This window comes from Staurois parvus, unplaced genomic scaffold (genome assembly GCF_062004578.1).
Source record: "Staurois parvus isolate SC_StPar_1 unplaced genomic scaffold, SC_StPar_1.0 ptg000597l, whole genome shotgun sequence".
In the NCBI taxonomy this organism is placed as follows: domain Eukaryota; kingdom Metazoa; phylum Chordata; class Amphibia; order Anura; family Ranidae; genus Staurois; species Staurois parvus.
In genome coordinates, this window is record NW_028318393.1 from 1,449,198 (window position 1) to 1,468,884 (window position 19,687).

The 19,687-nt window shown below is 41.2% G+C and overlaps 1 protein-coding gene across 2 annotated transcripts in view; it reads left to right on the forward strand.

The window, feature by feature from the left end:
* Positions 1-19,450, forward strand: part of CEBPG (CCAAT enhancer binding protein gamma) — a 30,345-nt gene extending 10,895 nt beyond the window's left edge. For both annotated transcript variants that reach the window (XM_089692636.1, XM_089692635.1), the window contains exon 2: positions 13,867-19,450. In XM_089692636.1, the coding sequence (XP_089548762.1) occupies positions 13,920-14,333 (414 nt within the window). In that variant the 5' untranslated portion in view covers positions 13,867-13,919 and the 3' untranslated portion in view covers positions 14,334-19,450. The remainder of the gene's footprint in view (positions 1-13,866) is intronic.
* The last annotated feature ends 237 nt before the right edge of the window (positions 19,451-19,687 follow it).

Below are 19,687 nucleotides of genomic sequence, written 5' to 3' on the forward strand. Positions count from 1 at the left end.
ATTATTCTAGGAGAGCTGGACAGGGCTGTAGAAGGTCCTTAACCTAACCGCAAGACCGGTATCTGCTCTTTTGTGGGAGGAACCGGATGAGCACTGCTAGAGCCCTACAAAATTACCTCCAGCAGGACACTGGTGTGAATGTCTCTGACCAAACAATCAGACACAGACTTCATGAGGGTGGCCTGAGGGCCCGACATCCTCTAGTGGGCCCTGTGCTCACTGCCCGGGTCCATAGAGCTCGATTGGTATTTGCCATTGAACACCAAAATTGGCAGGTCACTGGTGCCCTGTACTTTTCACAGATGAGAGCAGCTTCACCCTAAGCACATATGACAGATGTGAAAGGGTCTGGAGAAGCCCTGGAGATTGTCGTGCTGCCTGTAACATCGTTCAGCATGGCCGTTTTGGTGGTGGGTCAGTGATAGTCAGGAGGCATATTTATGGAGGGACGCACAGACCTCTACAGGCTAGACAATGGCACTCTGACTGCCATTAGTCATCGGGATGAAATTCTTAGACCCATTGTCAGACCCCCTACGCTGGTGCAGTGAGGTCTGGGTTCCTTCTAGTGCACGACAATGCCCGGTCTCATGTGGTGGGAGTATGCAGGCAGTTCCTGGAGGATGAAGGAATTGATACCATTTAATGACCCCCACACTTGCCTGACTTAAATCCAATAGAATTCCTCTGGGATATCATGTTTCGGTCCATCCGACACCACCAGGTTGCAGCTCAGAATGTTCAGGAGCTCAGTGATGCCTTGGTCCAGATCTGGAAATACCCCAGGACACCATCCGTCGTCTCATTAGGAGCATGCCCCGATGTTGTCAGGCATGCATACAAGCACATAGGGGCCATACAGACTACTGAGTACCATTTTTGCGTTGCTGCAATGAAATTTCAGCAAAGTGGACTAGCCTGCTGCATACTTTTTTCACTTTGATTTTTGGGGTGTCTTTGAATTCAGTCCTCTGTAGGCTGATAATTTTCATTTCCATCAAACCATGGGGCATCCTTATGATGTTCCTGAAGATAGTCTGGTTGAAAAAAGACCAAAGTCCATCCACTTCAACCAAAAAAAAAAAAGAAGTTATAATCCTATACCCACAGTTGATCCAGAGCAGGGGTCTGCAACCTTTAAGACATAAAGAGCCACTTGGACCCGTTTCCGAGAGGGAAAAAAAGACTGGGAGCCGCAAAACCATTGCAAAATTTAAAACAAATCCGACACTGCATATATTGCAAAAAGCGCTCTGGTCATGAAGGGGGTTTAAGGGCCCAGTAAGCAAAGGGTTAATCAGGGCAACAGTGTATCGTCATAATCACAATCATAGCCTTAGGCCAGTGGTGGGCAACCTTTTTTTTCAACTGAGCCAAATCTCGCCAAAACCACGATTGAAATTTATTTTGAGAGAAACATTTTTAAAACTGAAAATACATCCCCCATATAGTAATTCACCCCCCATATAGTAATTCATCCCCCATAGTAATTCATCCCCCATAGTAATTCATCCCCCATATAGTAATTCATCCCCCATATAGTAATTCATCCCCCATAGTAATTCATCCCCCATAGTAATTCATCCCCCATATAGTAATTCATCCCCCATATAGTAATTCATCCCCCATAGTAATTCATCCCCCCTATAGTAATTCATCCCCCCTATAGTAATTCATCCCCCCTATAGTAATTCATCCCCCATATAGTAATTCATCCCCCATATAGTAATTCATCCCCCATAGTAATTCATCCCCCCTATAGTAATTCATCCCCATAGTAATTCATCCCCCATATAGTAATTCATCCCCCATATAGTAATTCATCCCCCATATAGTAATTCATCCCCCATATAGTAATTCACCCCCCCCATAGTAATTCACCCCCCATATAGTAATTCATCCCCCATAGTAATTAATCCCCCATATAGTAATTCATCCCCCATATAGTAATTCATCCCCCATAGTAATTCATCCCCCCTATAGTAATTCATTCCCCATATTGTGTCAATTCACTTACCTTTGCTCCGCGCGTTCCTCTCGCTGTGTTCCCGCGCCGTTCTGGTCTTCAGGGCGGACTGTGAGAGGAGAGGAGTTCGTCACGCTGCCCCGCCTACATCCTGACAGCCAATGTTTGCCAGCGGGCGCCCGGCACACAGAAGAGCTGCATTAAAAGAGCCGCGGCTTGCCGACCCTATTGCCTGTCACCTGGTGGGCAGTGTGCTCCGGAGCCGCAGGAAAGGTGAAAAAGAGCCGCATGCGGCTTCGGAGCCGCGGGTTGCCGACACCCGATTCAGAGGAAGGCAAAAAAAAAACCCCAGCAAAGCATGATCCAAAAATTCCTTCCTGATCCCCCAAGTGGTAATCGGATATTCCCTGGATCAACTTTACCTATAAATGTTAGTATCCAGTTATATTATGTATATCTAGGAAAGAATCCAGGCCTTTTTAAAAGCAATCCACTGAGCTGGCCAGAACCAACTCTTGAGGGAGTCTATTCCACATTTTCACAGCTCATACTTTGAAGAAACCTTTCCGTATTTGGAGATTAAATCTCTTTTCCTCCAAACGTAAAGGGTGCCCCCTTGTCCTCTGTGATGACCTCAGGGTGAATAACTCTGCACTGAGTTCACTATATGAATCACTGATGTATTTATACATGTTGATCATATCCCCCCTTAACCTCCTTAGCGGTATTCCCGAGTGTAGCTCGGGGTAACATTTCAGTACCAAAAGCGGTAACCCCGAGCTACACTCGGGAATACCATGCGAGAATACCATGCGGCACTGCTCCGGCATTTGTTCTTCACCTACCTTACCCTGCGCTCCCGCGATGTGAAATTTAAAAATTTTAAAAATGTCTTTTTTTTTTTTTACATTTTACATAGTAAAACATTGCTGTCTCAACCAATTTCACATACATTTTGTCCCGAGTGCTTTGTCCGGCGCCCTGCCTGTATTTTGTCTGTTCTTTCTGCCTGGAAACTGAGAAATGTCCATGGCATCCAAAAAGTGTCCCTTTAGGTCAAAAGCGGTTTAGATCAGCTAGAGAACAACGATAGTAAATCAGAACCACTTGCAGAATTGAGTGATAATGATTCGTGGGGGAAATTCGTCATCAGACACTGAAAACGATTTTGCGACTGAGCTCAGCAATGTGCGAACTTGGCGCTATATTTCAAATTTCAGTGTTTTTGATTTGATTATATTATTGAATTAAATTTTTTATTATTTTTATATTATTTTTATGATTATTTATTAAATTATAATTTATGATTTTGTGTTTCAAATTTTATCATACCCGGGATGTTTACTAGACTCTTGTTCGGACAGATTTCAGTGAGTTTTTCCTAAAAATTACAGGCCTACAATTAAAAAAATACATATTTCCATGCAAAAAAATGGTACCGCTTTCAGCACCAAAAATCTGAAATAATCATACCGCCAGGGAGGTTAATCTCTTCTTCTTATGAGAAAATAAATTAAGTTCCTATAATCTTACCTCATAGCTGAGCTTTTCCATGCCTCTTATCAGTTTCTAACACATTACCCAGTCCATATCAGTATAGATAGCCAGCATTATATTTTTCCCCACTGAGATCTGATGTGCTTTCAAAGTGCCCCTTTCAACTTTTTTGAGGTGTATATATGTGTGTATATGTGTGTGTATGTATGTGTGTGTGTGTATATATATATATATACTGTATATATATACATACATACATACATACATACATACATACATACATACACACACTATATTGCAAAAGTATTGGGACACCTGCCTTTACACACACATGCACTTTAATGACATCCCAGTCTTAGTCTGTAGAGTTCAATGTTGAGTTGGTTCACCCTTTGCACCTATAACAGCTTCAACTCTTCTGGGAGGGCTGTCCACAAGGTTTAGGAGTGTGCCTATGGAAATGCTTGATCATTCTTCCAGAAGCGCATTTGTGAGGTCAGGCACAGATGTTGGACGAGAAGGCCTGGCTCGTAGTCTCCACATTATTTAATCCCAAAGGTGTTCTATCGGGTAAAGCTCAGGACTGTGCAAGCCAGTCAAGTTCCTCCACCGTAAACGCGCTCATCCATTTCTTTATGGACCTTGCTTTTTGCACTGGCGCGCAGTCATGTTGGAACAGGAAGGGGCCATCTCCAAACTGTTCCCACAAAGTTGGGAGCATGAAATTGTCCAAAATGTCTTAGTATGCTGACGCCTTAAGAGTTCCCTTCACTGGGACCAAGGGGCCAAGCCCAACTCCTGAAAATCAGCCCCACACCATAAATCCCCTCCTCCACCAAACTTCACACTTGGCACAATGCAGTAAGGCAAGTACCATTCTCCTGGCAACCACCAAACCCAGACACGTCCATCAGATTGCCAGACAGAGAAGCGTGATTCATCACTCCAGAGAACATGTCTCCACTGCTGGAGTCCAGTCGCAGCGTGCTTTACAACCACTGTATCCGACGCTTTGCATTGCACTGGGTGATGTAAGGCTTGGATGTAACTGCTCGGCCATGGAAACCCATTCTATGAAGCTCTACGCCCTGTTGTGCTAATCTGAAGGCCACACGAAGTTTGGAGGTCTTCAGCTATTGACTCTGCAGACAATTGGCGACTTCTGCGCACTGTTCACTTCAGCATGCACAGACCCCACTCTGTCTTTTTCTGTTGCCTGCCACTTTGTGGCTGAGTTTCTGTTGTTCCTAGTTGATTCCACTTTGTTATAATACCACTAACCGTTGACCATGGAATATTTAGTAGCAAGGAAATTTCACAGATGAATTTATTGCACAGGTGGCAACCTATCACAGTACCACGCTTGAATTCACTGAACTCCTGAGAGCGGCCCATTCTTTCACAAATGTTTGTAGAAGCAGTCTGCATGCCTAGGTGCTTGATTTTATATACCTGTAGCCATGGAGGTGATTGGAACACCTCCACGGTGTTCCAATAGTTTGTCCTATTATATGTGTGTAGCAGGCAGCTTGTTAGGATACAATTTTATACATCTAGTACCACAACCCTCCATTTTTAGATTTATTTTTCATATACATTTTTTCTATTATTTTCAATATTTGTAATTGTAATTCTATGATGAATGGTATTCAATGTGACAAGTAGTTGTCCCTCCCCCTTTTCCTTTTTTGTGTGTGTCTGGCTATTTCGCTGATTGTGGTACTATTTTCTGTTCTGCAGCGCATGAAAATCCGGATGTGTCATCAGAGAGACGCACTTCCGGTGGGTTCACTTTCTGTCCTCATGAGCGCGTGTTAGTATAGTGTGTGCTCCAGTGGCCATTTTTCCACCACTATATCCCTGTCACTCTTCATGTTCATAGGACCATTATTAAATTTCTTTGAGAGATTGCAAACATTTGGAAAAGTCTCCTTAAAGCAGAGCTCCACCCAAAAGGGGAAGTTCCGCTTTAAAGACTGGTCCCCAGCTCCCTATTAAGAATTGGCAGCTTGGGGGAGCGGGTACCCGAAATTGACAGGTATCCGCTCCCACTTCGGCTGCAATCGCCTAAGCAATCGTTAGCGGAAGTCGTCCTCCTACACTCCTTCCCTGTAGTCTTCTGGGACACATGACAGGTCCCAGAATACTACAGGGCCATTCAGGAAGCGCAGCACTACTCGCACATGAACAGAGGGCAGCCGGCTGTGAAGCCGCAGGCTGTCACAGCCGGGTGCCCACACTGAAGATGCCGGCGCCTTGAACACCAGACTGCTGGTGAAACGGGCTGCGGTGGGGGACACCGCAGGATTCAGGGACAGGTGAGTGGCTGTTTTTTAAAAGTCAGCAGCTACAGTTTTTGTAGCTGCTGACTTTTATTTTTTCACAGTGCGACTGGAACTCTACTTTAAGAAGTAGAATTATGTGCTTTTAATTGCATATTACATTTATGGTTTTTCAAATGCACATGGCAGTTGTGAATTTGGATTTAAGCTTTTGTCTATTTTTTGTTGGATTTCAGTCTTTTCCTGCATGTGCACTCCATGTGATTCCACTACTTATAAATGAATAATGATGTCTGACTGCAATGGTACCTCATTTTGCTTTATATAGTGATATATTTTCCTAATTGAGGGGAGGGTTTTGTTCAGTCATGTGGTGCCCAGTGCATACATATATTAGGAGACAAACAATTATCGGCTTGAGCTCTGATGAAGGGGACACATCCCTGAAAGGCATCAGCTTGCCAATACCCCCAACAGTTATGAACCTGCTACTATGTCGGTTGACCATTGGTTGTTTTATTCATGCATATCACTTCTGTCCTTTTGTGAGTATGAAATTGGCTTTATTTGATTTCTCTCAATAAATCTTGGGTTGTACGCTAGGTGTTTGCGCCCCTTGTGTTCTTTTCTCCTTTCCAGTCTTACTCCAGCCTAGCTTTAGATATGATGTACACCAACCAGCCATAACATTTTGAGCACTGGCAGGTAAAGTGAATAACACTGATTATCTTGTTACAATGGCAACGGAAAGTGGGTAGGTGGGAGCAAGTGAACATGTTGTCCCAGAAGTTAATGCGTTGAAAGCAGAAAAAATTGGCAAGCTTAAGGATTTGAACAACTTTGACAAAGGCCAAATTGTAATGGCTAGGCAACTGGACCAAAGCAGCTACTGGACAGCAGCTCTTGTGGGATGTTTCCAGTCTGCAGTGATCAGGACCTACCAAAAAGTGTTCCGATGAAGATAAACCGGCAGCCAAGGCTGATGCACATGGGTAATGAAGGCTGGTCAGTGTAATCCAATCCAATAGAAGAACTACTGTATCTCAAATTGATAAAAAAGTTAATGGTTGTTCCAATAGGTGTCAGAACATGCAGTGTATCGCAGTTTGTTGAGTATGGGGCTGTGTAGCTGCAGGCCAGCCAAGGGTGCCCATGCTGATGAAAGTGACTTGGTCTGATGAATCACGTTTTCTTTTACATCATGTGGATGGCCAGGTACGTGAGCAAAAGATGGCACCAGGATGCACAATGGGAAAAAGGAGGAAGTAGGGTGATGCTTTAGGCAATGTTCTGCTGGGAAACTTTGAGCCCTGCCATGCATGTGGATGTTACCTTGGAGTCCATGCCTCGATGTATCAGGGCTGTTTTGGCAGTAAAAAGGGTACTGACTCAATATTAGATGAGTGGTCATAATGTTATGGCCGATCGGTGTATCTTTACATTATGGAAAGAGCTACTGCCAGCTTTAGGATTGAGATATACAAATATACACAGTATCTTGTGAGTGTTTTCACCTGAGTGTTTGTTTTTTTTCCTGTTTTGTTGCATTATAACCTGGAATTATAATTGACTTTTTGGGGCTTTGTACCATATGATGTACATAGCATGGCTACTGCTTTGTAATGTTTGTTATCGTGATGCAAACAATAATTATGAAAAAGAAAATCTTGAATTAAATAGTTAGTCTGGCTGAAAAGAGACAAAAGTCCATCCAGTTCAACCATTAAAAAAAAAAAAGTTATAATCCTATACCCACAGTTGATCCAGAGGAAGGCAAAAAAAACAGCAAAGCATGATCCAATTTGCTCCTACAGGGAGAAAAAATCCTTCCTGATCCCACGAGAGGCAATCGGATATTCCCTGGATCAACTTTACCTATCAATGTTAGTATCCAGTTATATTCTGTGTATCTAGGAAATAATTCAGGCCTTTTTTAAAACAATCCACTGAGCTGGCCAGAATCAACTCTTGAGGGAGTCTATTCCACATTTTCACAGATCTCACTGTGAAGAAACGTTTCCGTGTTTGGAGATTTCTTTTCCTCCAGACGTAAAGAGTGCCCCCTTGTCCTCTGTGATGACCTCAGGGTGAATAGCTCTACACCGAGTTCACTATATGAACCACTGATGTATTTAGACATGTTCATCATATCCCCCCTTAATCTTCTCTTCTCAAGAGAGAATACATTCAGTTCCTCTAATCTTTCCTCATAGCTGAGCTCCTCCATGCCTCTTATCAGTTTGGTTGCCCTTCTCTGTACTTTCTCTAGTTCCCCAATATTCTTTTTGTAAATTGGTGCCCAAAACTGAACTGCATATTCCAGATGAGGTGTTACTAATGATTTGTACAGGGTAATATGATATCTCTCTCTCTCTCTGGAGTCTATACCTCTTTTAATAGAAAAGAGGATTGTTCTCTCTTTAGAAACCGCAGCTTGGCATTGCATGCCATTATTAAGCTTGTGATCTACCAGAACCCCCAGATCCTTCCCCACCATTGATTCCCCCAGTTGTACTCCCCCTAGTATGTCTGATGCATGCATATTCTTAGTCCCCAAGTGCATAACCATACATTTATCAACATTAAACCTCATTTGCCACATAGTTGCCCAATTAAACAGTGCATTGAGGTTGGACTGAAATGGCTTTTTTAATCCCAGACCCTATATTGTTTATAAGTATATTAAAATATATTGAGTGTGCATAGGATCTTCCCAACCCCCAAAGTCAGTACTTTGTAAAGCCTATATTTGCTGCTATTACAGCTGAAAGTTTCTTGTGGTATGTCTCTATTAGATTAGCACATCAAGCCAATGGAATGTTTGCCCATTCGTCAAGGCAAAACCACTCCAGTTCCTTAGATGGGTTCTGTTGGTATACAGCAATCTTCAAGTTATGCCACAGATTATCTATTGGCATAAGGTCTGGTGTTTGATTAGACCATTCCAATACAGTTAAAGAGGTTGCCCAGTCTCCTTTAACCACTTGCCGACTGTGCTATAGCCAAACCCATCTCTTCAGGGAAGCCTACCCCACCCTCACATAACAGCCGCTCCCCTTCATTCCTCCCACCACTCCATCCCCCACAGCCACTTCCTCCTGTACCACTTCCCCCTCCCTCCTAGCCTGTAAGCTCGAAAGGGTAGGGCCCTCTAACCCCTCATGTGCTGTTTGTTGTTGCTGTACTGTTTCATATATTGTCCCCCCCCCTCTATTGTACAGCGCTGAGCAAACCCTTTGGCGCTATATAAACTCGATGTAGTAATAATAATAATAATAATGTACGAGTATTGGTGAAGCACTTCACATAAAGAACTAAATATATAAAGTACAATGATATAAAAATATAAATGCATATAAAGTGACCACGCTGTATTGAAAGATATAAATGACTAGTGCTAATTATTCCCCCAAAAAATAAAAAAACAAATATGTAAGTGCCAAGTGCTGAGAGTGCAAGACAGGTCATGCGTTTGCTGACTAGATATTTCCAAAATACAATATATACAAAGTAATACACAATGACATTGCGCACTCTAACTGAAAGTGACAGGTGCTCAGTATGAATATAAATGTTGGTTAAAGATAAAAATCCACAATAAAGTGCAATAACAAGTGCTTGACATTTCATGTGCAAACAAACACCGCGATGTCAGTGCTTCAATTCTTCACTCCAAACATGATGCATGTTAGCATGCCACACGTGTATATCGTAATCCAAAAGTGGCTAAAGTGCCTCCTCACCTTAACCATGGGACCCCTAAGGGCCACAATGCTTTAAGTAATAATGCTCCACCAGACTGGGGATCTCTGTTATAATGCTCCTGTAGTACCACTCAGTCTCCTCTGCCAGGTCACTTATGCCCTCAGATATTAATACCCCCAGGATAATCACAAGGCCATAGAGAGGTAGACAAAGAGAGCCTCCATAGTGAAATACCGTTTATTCCATATAGCAGATGAAAACAATCCAAAAGAGAACACTCACAGCATTGCAGATCTCATACAGCTGGTCTCCCATGTGCTGTGGGTGTACAGCAAGGTGCTGGGTGTCCAAAGATGGCGTCTGTCGGATGTGTGTAACTGGAAGTACGTCACCGCGCTCTACGCGTTACTGCACGATGTCACGTGGCTTCGTCAGGATCATTATAACAGAGATCCCCAGTCTGGTGGAGCATTATTACTTAAAGCATTGTGGCCCTTAGGGGTCGCATGGTTAAGGTGAGGAGGCACTTTAGCCACTTTTGGATTACGATATACACGTGTGACATGCTAACACGCATCATGTTTGGAGTGAAGAATTGAAGCACTGACATCGCGGTGTTTGTTTGCACATGAAATGTCAAGCACTTGTTATTGCATTTATTGTGGATTTGTATCTTTAACCAACATTTATATTCATACTGAGCACCTGTCACTTTCAGTTAGAGTGCGCAATGTCATTGTGTATTACTTTTACTTTGCATATATTGTATTTTGGCACGATCTAGTCAGCAAACGCATGACCTGTCTTGCACTTTCAGCACTTGGCACTTATATATTTTTTTTTTTGGGGGGGAGGAATACTTAGCACTAGTCATTTATATCTTTCAATACAGCGTGGTCACTTTATATGCATTTATATTTTTAGATCATTGTACTTTATATATTTAGTTCTTTATGTGAAGCGCTTCACCAACATTGGGTTTTTACGTTATACATCCTGTGGTATTGGGAATAGGTGGAAGCAGCTTGCATATATTTGAGGTTTTGTTTGTTTATACCAGTGGAGCGCAGGGGGATTATTTTTTATATTTAAGCATGTACGAGTGCCCCCAGAGCAAGCAGCTTGCTCTGGTGGCACTCAGCAGGGGTAGGGGCCAGAAGCACCAACAGGGGACCTGAGAAGAGGAGGATCGGGGCTGCTCTTTGCAAAACCATTGCACAGAGCAGGTAAGCATGATGTGTTCATTATTTTTAAGAAAAAAATAAAACCTTTTATAACTGCTTCAAAGTGGAACTTCACTCTCTCCATCAACATTGACTATTTTTAATCCTTATGCTGCTGGCATTAGTAAATGGATAGGAAAGTATATATTTACTTTTTTTAAACTTTTTTTTTTTCAGTTACTTCCTGGTTTCCAAGCCTAGGCAAATGATGTCATGCATCCCAGCAGTCTTCAGGAGGGGAGGAAGCGTTCTCAGCTCAGCCATTGCCTGAGCTAAGGACAGATGGATTCAAGGAAGTAAATGCTACATGAATCATCTGCCCTTACTTGAGATGGCCACTGCCAGAAATGCCAGGTGGAGGGTTTCAAAAATGATTTCTTAGCAAAATAAAGCATGGAGACATGAATGGATGGGGGAATTTGCTTTGAATATTAACAATGAATTAAAACTGGCTTGTGGTGCTCAGATACAGTGTAGTTGCACTTTAAGGGATATAATATCTGTTTAAGTCTAGCAGCACAACTGTGCATCAGTAAACACGACTATAATCCTTTTTTTTTTTTTTTTTTTTTAAGTTAATTTTTTGTTTGACATTGGGCCTGAGAACTAGGAACTATACACAGCTGTGCATTCCTAGTTCTGTCTAGTTGGATATAAAAGGTGTATTACGAGGGGGTAAAGAGACATTTCTTTCTTCTTGGAAGTATGACATTTTATATCGTGAGTGCACTTTTATATTGGTGACTGCCAAAATATTTTACATTATTTGGAATAAAATGAAGAAATGTAGCTATATGTGACATCTAGAAGGCACTTATTGTCCGCAATGGAAGAGATAAATGTAGAACTTATTCTTTGAAGAATTCTGTGCAGTAAGATAAACGCAATGCATAAGAACTACTGAAATTCTTTGAGGATGGCAGTTTGGCAGGACTATTCTTGGCTGTACCCTGGGCAGTTTTACCTGCTTTCATTCGCAAGAAATGGCTGATCAGATCAGAGTAACTTACAACCAAGACTCTATCAATATGGTAAAATGAACAAATCTGTTGGCGATTTGTTAGCATGATCTTTTCAACCATTTTTTTTTTTTCAATCAGACATGGTTGAAATTGGCCAAACTGCATAGTGTGTGGCCAGCTTTAGCACTTAAGTCATCCCCTGGTAACTAAGGAAATTAAATAAGTCTCAGAGGAGCATATGTTTTGTTTAACAATGATCACTGCAGATAATTTACAGTGACAGCTCTTAGGCAGGACAAGACAAGTTTTAGATTTCAAGTTGTTGTAAAGACTCATGGTTTTTCCCCTTCATGCATTTTATGCAAGAAGGAAAAAACCTTTTGTATGCAACAGCCCCCAATTCCAACCTGAGCTCCCTCTGGATCCAGCAATGTGCATGAGAGCTGCGGCTCTCCCAGGACTCTCCCTCATTGACTGAGACAGCTGCGGGAGCCATTGGCTTCCACTACTGTACATCACAATCAGTGAACCAATGAGAGGTGGGGGGGGACTAGACCACACTTTGTGTGTGAATGGATGCATAGAGCAGCGGCTCAGGAGCGAGCCTGCTCAGATGCCCCATAGCAAGGTGCTTGCTCTAGGGGCACTTGCCAGGAGGGAAGGGCCAGCAGTGCTAGTGGGGGGCCAGAGCAGTGGAGGATCAGGGCTGCTCTGTGCAAACCTACTGCATAGAGTAGGTAAGTATAACATGTTTGTTATTTTTTTAAAATAAGCATTTTGCCTTTAATAACAGCATGGAGCAGTGCCTTTTTATTATGGAGGTTTGGCCTGATTAATACAGTAGGCGTATCTTAATCCTGAAATCTTTATATCTTGTGGTAAAGGGTTCTGCCTTCCTGTTCCTTATGACACATATTTTTCACCAAACAGAGTTTTGGGTTACAGGTGAATAATAAGAAATTAACTTATTACATTGTTACATAGTTAGTCTGGCTGAAAAAAAAGACAAAAGTCCATCCAGTTCAGCCATGAAAGAAAAAAAAAAAGTTATAATCCTATACCCACAGTTGATCCAGGAAGGCAAAAAAACCCCCAGCAAAGCATGATCAAATTTGCACCTGCTGGGAAAAAAATTCCTTCCTGATTCCCCCCAGAGGCGATCTGATATTCCCTGGATCAACTTTACCTATAAATGTTAGTATCCAGTTATATTCTGTGTATCTAAGAAAGAATCCAGGCCTTTTTTGAAGCAATCCACTGAGCTGGTCAGAACCAACTCTTGAGGGAGTCTATTCCAAATTTTCACAACTCTCACTGTGAAGAAACCTTTCCGTGTTTAGAGATGAAATTTCTTTTCCTCCAGACGTAAAGAGTGCCCCCATGTCCTCTGTGATGACCTCAGGGTGAACAGCTCTACACTGAGTTCACTATATGAACCACTGATGTATTTATACATGTTGATCATATCCCCCCCTTAATCTCCTCTTCTCAAGAGAGAATAAATTTAGTTCCTCTAATCTTTCCTCATAGCTGAGCTCCTCCATGCCTCTTTTTAGTTTGGTTGCCCTTCTCTGTACTTTCTCCAGTTCCCCAATGTTCTTTTTGTAAATTGGTGCCCAAAACTGAACTGCATATTCCAGATGAGGTATTACTAATGATTTGTACCGGGGTAATATGATATCTCTCTCTCTCTAGAGTCTATACCTCTTTTAATACAAGAGAGGATTTTGCTCGCTTTAGAAACCGCAGCTTGGCATTGCCATTATTAAGCTTGTGATCTACCAGAACCCCCAGATCCTTCTCCACCATTGATTCCCCCAGTTGTACCCCCCCCCCCACCAGTATGTATGATGCATGTATATTCTTAACCCCCAAGTGCATAACCTTACATTTATCAACATTAAATCTCATTTGCCAAATAGTTGCCCAATTAAACAGTGCATTGAGGTCGGCTTGTAAATTGGAGACATCCTGTAAGGACGTTATTCCACTGCACAGCTTGGTGTCATCTGCAAAGACTGAAATGGTATTTTTAATCTCAGACTCTATATCGTTTATAAATATATTAAAAAGTAAGGGTCCCAACACTGAACCCTGGGGTACAGCACTGATGACCCAGACCATTCAGAGTATGAATTTATTATGTATATATTTATTAAGTTTTTTTAATTTTTTTTTTTCTTAATTTTTTTTTGTATTAAGGATTTTAAATTTTTGTTGTTGTATTACAGCTCATCAGTCAGGTCAACCCTATTGCATTCATCGATAGCAAGAATCAACTAAAATGAATGTCCCCCCACATACTATAGATGAAGGCCTTGAAGATGCCAATTCGGACAGCCCAGCCAGTCCACAGCTTGTGCCTCTCAACCCAGGAGGAGGAGGTAAAGCTACTCCTCCCAGTAAAAACAAGAAAGGACAACGGTCAGATCGTGGCAGTGAAGAATACCGTCTGCGCAGAGAGCGGAACAATATGGCGGTGAAAAAGAGCCGGTTAAAAAGCAAACAGAAAGCTCAAGATACATTGCAAAGAGTCAACCAGTTGAAAGAAGAAAATGAAAGATTGGAAGCAAAAATCAAGCTACTCACCAAAGAGTTGAGTGTGCTGAAGGACTTATTTCTGGAGCATGCACACAGCCTGGCAGAAAATGTACAGCCTGCCAGCTCGACATCAGAGCAGGATAGTGATTCAAAATAACTCCAATCACCTTTGATCCAGTGGTGAAGAAGGACAAGACAACACTGTCTGCCATTTTATGTACTTATGAACTTTGTAAAAGAAAATGCTGGCAACAGTAACTGTGTGTTCTGTTAGGTATTTTGCAGTTTTACAGAAATGCAGATGACAGGTTATGGTCCATGTATGAAAAGCCTCGTTTTCAGACTCTAGCCTATGGCACTTAAAGAAAACCTTTTACTAAGAAAGCATAAAGGCTACCCTTCACTTTACATTTGCAAACACTAGTTCCCTGACTACTTTACATATCCAGTAGATTGAGTATATTCTAGACCAGGCCTTCTGAACGTTTTAACCCCAGAGGAACCAATTAAATAATTTCTCAATTTCAGGATCTTGGGGAACCCCTGTTCAACATGCATGTAAAATCCCCACTAGGGGGAGAACCTCTGGAGGAAACAAAGATGGAAAAGAATCTGGGGGTCCTAGTAGATCACAGACTCAGCCATAGCATGCAATGCCAAGCTCCAGCAAGCAGGACTTGCAGACTATTATCATGGATTAAAAAGAGCATGTACTCAAGAGATAAAATTATATTGTTACCACTTTACAAAACCCTGGCTTGGCCACATCTTGAGTATGCCATCCCTTTTGGTTATTAGTCCTCAGTAAGTATGTTCTTGACCTTGAGAGAGTCCAGAGAAAGGCAACAAAACAAATAAGGAGCTAGAGAACCTCAGTTATGAGGAATAACTACAAAAATTAAACTTGTTTTTCTAGAAGAGATGCTTAAGAGGAGATATGATCACAATGTATAAATCCTTACTGACTGTAGCATTGGGAGTAACCTATGTAACTTAATGTCTCTGAAGAAGACACGCGGCTAAACAATGAGGTTGGACAAGAGGCGGTTCAATCTTAAGCTGCATAAGGGGTCCTTTGCTGTTAGAGCTGTAGGGGTGAGGGACTCCCTTCCACAGTTGGTGGTGTCTGTCAGATAAATAAAAAAAACTTTTAGATGTGTTTCTTGAGGAACACAATGTACATGGATATGGAAAGTGGTAGTGACATAAACACACACACATACACACACCCTCAGGTTGAACTGGATGGACTGGTGTCTTTATTCAACCTTACCAGCTATGTAGCTATGCACCTGCCGCTCATGGTACATTAGCATGATCAATAAGTTGAAGAACATTTTGAATACAATAATAAGTAATGTGATGTACTTACCATATTTGACACCAAGATATTTTTGTTACCAACCTTTTAAAAAATGAATTTCAAGAATATACTTGAAAAATGAAGATATGAAAGGTGTTGAGTCCTCTAACATTAGCAGTCAGTGTAGAAGAGACCCCCTTACATTAGCGGTTAGTGGAAAATTGCCTCCTTCCATTGGTTGTCTGTGTATGTGGGAAATTCAGTTCACCATTGCTCAAGAAATCCCTAGCAACCTCAGGAGGAACCCAGATTAAGAAATACTGTGCTGGATTATTGACCTGGAACTCATATGGAGATTAGGAGTTGTGACTTTCCTCATTTGTGTGCTTTTTCTAGGTCAGTGTCTTAAAGAAGAATTTCAGATGTGGATATTTGTACATGGTTACATTTGTCCACAAAATGTTCTCTGATTGAACAGGGTGGAGAAGTAGGACAGTGACATCACAATCACAACCTTGTTCAATCAGAGAATGCTCTGAATTAATTGGGAAAATGGAAAGCATTCTCTGAATGGCACCAATGCCAAGTGTGTAGGTCACTATAGTAGTGGTGTCTGTCTATTTTAGTGTTTTACAGCTTCTAGAGAGATCCCATAGGTATGATATATGCATAATTTAGATTGGTCCAAGCTGGAGCAATGTAACTATGTAAAATTATCCATACTTGGAATTCTTCTTTAAAGTATTGACGCCAGAGACAGACAGATGTCTTATATTTCCAAAATGAAGTCAACAGTGCCAGCCTATGCTCTTCTCTCAGTACAGGTTTTCAATAAAATGTACTAAATATAGTTAGCTTGAGTTTCCAACAGAGTCCTGACTTAGACAACTGCATTATTAAAGTAGACATCCAGTGCTATTTGATTTATTATAGATTACTTTGGTAAAACATAATGCATATTTTGTGGACAATGAAAAGGTAATTTTTAAAACTTATACACTTTTTGGTGTTTAGTAGCACAGCATTTTTAAAAAGCAAATGTTTGGAAAAGTGAAAATTCTATTTAAAAAATAAAACTGGAAAGGGAGACCATTTTATTTTCCTACCATAGATACATAAACCCCAAAACATGATTAATTGCTTTGGACAACAGACACTTTTAATTTCTCTCAATTTTATATATCAGCATATTAGAACACCAACCTGTTCTATTCTCCCTGTGTGGTGCATTTCATAAAAAGCTTAATATTTGGCAGAGACCATCTATTTCACAATACATAGGAAGTCAGTTGAATTATACCTTAAAGTGGTTGTAAAGGCTCAAGGTTTTTTTATACCTTCATGCATGCTATGCATGAAGATGAAAAACCTTCTGTGTGCAACAGTGCCCCCAGCCCCCCTCAGTACTTACCTGAGCACCATCATGATCCATCGATGTGCACAACAGCCTCGGCTATCCGGGGTCTCTGAGGAGGATCCAGCCTTCTCTGTGCAAAACCACTACATAGAGCAGGTAAGTATAACATGTTTGTTATTTTCTTAGAAAATCGCTTTAAAGCCCAACTTTATCCACATTAAAATGAAACCGAATTGAATCTAACCCACCCTCTGCTCATGAAGAATCTTGCTTGTTTGTTTTTGCAAGTAGATTGAAATAACACACAGCAATAGCTTAATGTTTACACCCATACACATCCTTTCAACCACTTCTGGTTGTGATGATGATTTCCAAATTGGTCTTGTTGTCGGTGCTCTCACTGTTGTGAACACTTCTGCAGTCTGATCAGTGTAGGACCAGCAGCCACGTCATTATGATGGGACATGACCACTAGTGGCTGCTGCTGTTGTGAGATTCTTAGCAGCACATGCTTACAGATTATATTTAAGCACTGCTGCCTTAATAGCCATGGGGTCCTTAATTTTGCATTTACCATTTGCTGATGTTTTAAGTATATATTACTTATATTGTCCAAGTAGAGAAGAGGGATTGTGACTGTTCAGATGCAGTTAGAAAAAAATTATCTAGCTTTATTCGTTTTGTTACTATTTGGCCTGTAAACCTCACCTAGCTATAGAAGTACCCTTTCCTTTTTAATAAATGTAATGACCTCAGGTAATATGAATATTATGTTGTGTAAGTAATTAATCATAAAGGTGTGGCATCCATTAAATGCAGCATTTCATATTGTACTGAAAATAGATTCTGGATGATATTCCATTGCTGTACTATTTTATTACATTTTTACATTTGAATTTTTGCCCCAATTGAATATTTTCTGAGGAATAAGTAAATGGTGTTGAAAGAAAATACGCTCTTTTCTGTTGTGTTTGCAATAAATTTTGATTTTTATATTAAGTAACGATTCTCAGTCCTTGTTGGAATTTGGCCAGATCACCCACAAGCTTTCTCATATTTGAGGATCACGAAGTGGAGATACCACCCCTACAGATACACTATATTGCCAAAAGTATTGTGACGCCTGACTTTGCACACACGTGAACTTTTAATGAGTTTTAGTCTGTAGGGTTCAGTATTGAGCTGGCCCATCCTTTGCATCTATAACAGCTTCAACTCTTCTGGGAAGGCTGTCCACAAGGTTTAGGAATGTGTCTATGGGAATGTTTGACCATTCTTCCAAAAGCACATTTGTGAGGTCAGGCACTGATGTTGGACGGGAAGGCCTGGCTCTCAGTCTCCACTCTAATGCATCCCAAAGGTGTTCTATCAGGTTGAGGTTAGGACCAGTCAAGTTCTTCCACCCCAAACTCACTCATCCATGTCTCTATGGACCTTGCTTTGTGGACTGGTGCGCAGTCATGCTTGAACAGGAAGGGGCCATCCCCAAACTGTTCCCACAACGTTGGGATCATGAAATTGTCTAAACTGTCTTGATATGCTGACACCTTAAGAGTTCCCTTCACTGGAACTGGGCCAAGCCCAACCCCTGAAAAACAATCCCACACCATAATCCCCCTCCGACACCAAACTTTACACTCAACGCAATGCAATCAGGCAATTACCGTTTCCTGGCAACCGCCAAACCCAGACACGTCCATTGGATTGCCAGACAGAGAAGTGTGATTCGTCACTCCAGAGAACACTTCACTGCATCTGACGCTTGATGATATAAGGCTTGGATGCAGCTGCTCGGCCATGGAAACCCATTCCTTGAAGCTATCTACACACTGTTGTGCTAATCTGAAGGCCACATGACGTTTGGAGGTCTTTAGTAATTGACTCTGCAGACAGTTGGCAACTTCTGCACACTGTGCGCTTCAGCATGCGCTGGCCCCTCTCTGTCATTTTATGTGGCCTACCATTTGGCTGAGTTGCTGTTCCCAGTTGACTCCACTGTGTTATAATACCACTAACAGTTGACTGGAATATTTAGTAACAAGGAAATTTCAAGGATGGATTTATTGCACAGGCTGCAACCTATCATGGTACCACGCTTGAATTCACTGAGCTCCTGAAAGCGACCCATTCTTTGAAAAATGTTTATAGAAGCAGTCTGCATGCCTAGGTGCTTGATTTTATACACCTGTGGCCATGGAGGTGATTGGAATACCTGAATCCAATGATTTTGAGGGGTGTCCCAATACTTTTTGTCAATATAGTGTGTGTATATATAGTCAAAATAAGCCTTGGTTAGCATTTGTCCTGGCCCCAACATCTGAATCCAGATCATTTATAGGAGTGGCTATGCTGAGCTTGGCTACCAAACTCCTCCTTTCATGTTTCTAGTATAAAATATACATTAAGATGTGAATGAGTAGCTGTGTTGCAAAATGAAAAAAAAGCTGTTTTTAAGTACCTTTTGTAAGTAGATTTTTTTTGCAAGGATTTTATATAAGAAGCACAGTATGGGAACAACAAAATGTTGACCTTATCAAACATCAAGCGCTCACTTATTTTTATGTTTAAAGTTATGTTCTAACTGAATTAAGTTAATAAATTATATTTCATCCTTTATTGTCATATTTTGGCATATATTCTAGCTGCTATAAAAATGAGGTTGATCTTGAAAATGTGCAGCAATATTTACTATTTAATCTCTATAAATCATAACGAACAATACAAATATAAGAAGATGGCAGCAATCAACTATGCGTTGATCCTAATACAGGAGAAATTGTATAGACCAGTTGCAGATTACACACCACAAAAATAGAAATGAATAGTGGTCCATAAAACGATATAGCACGCT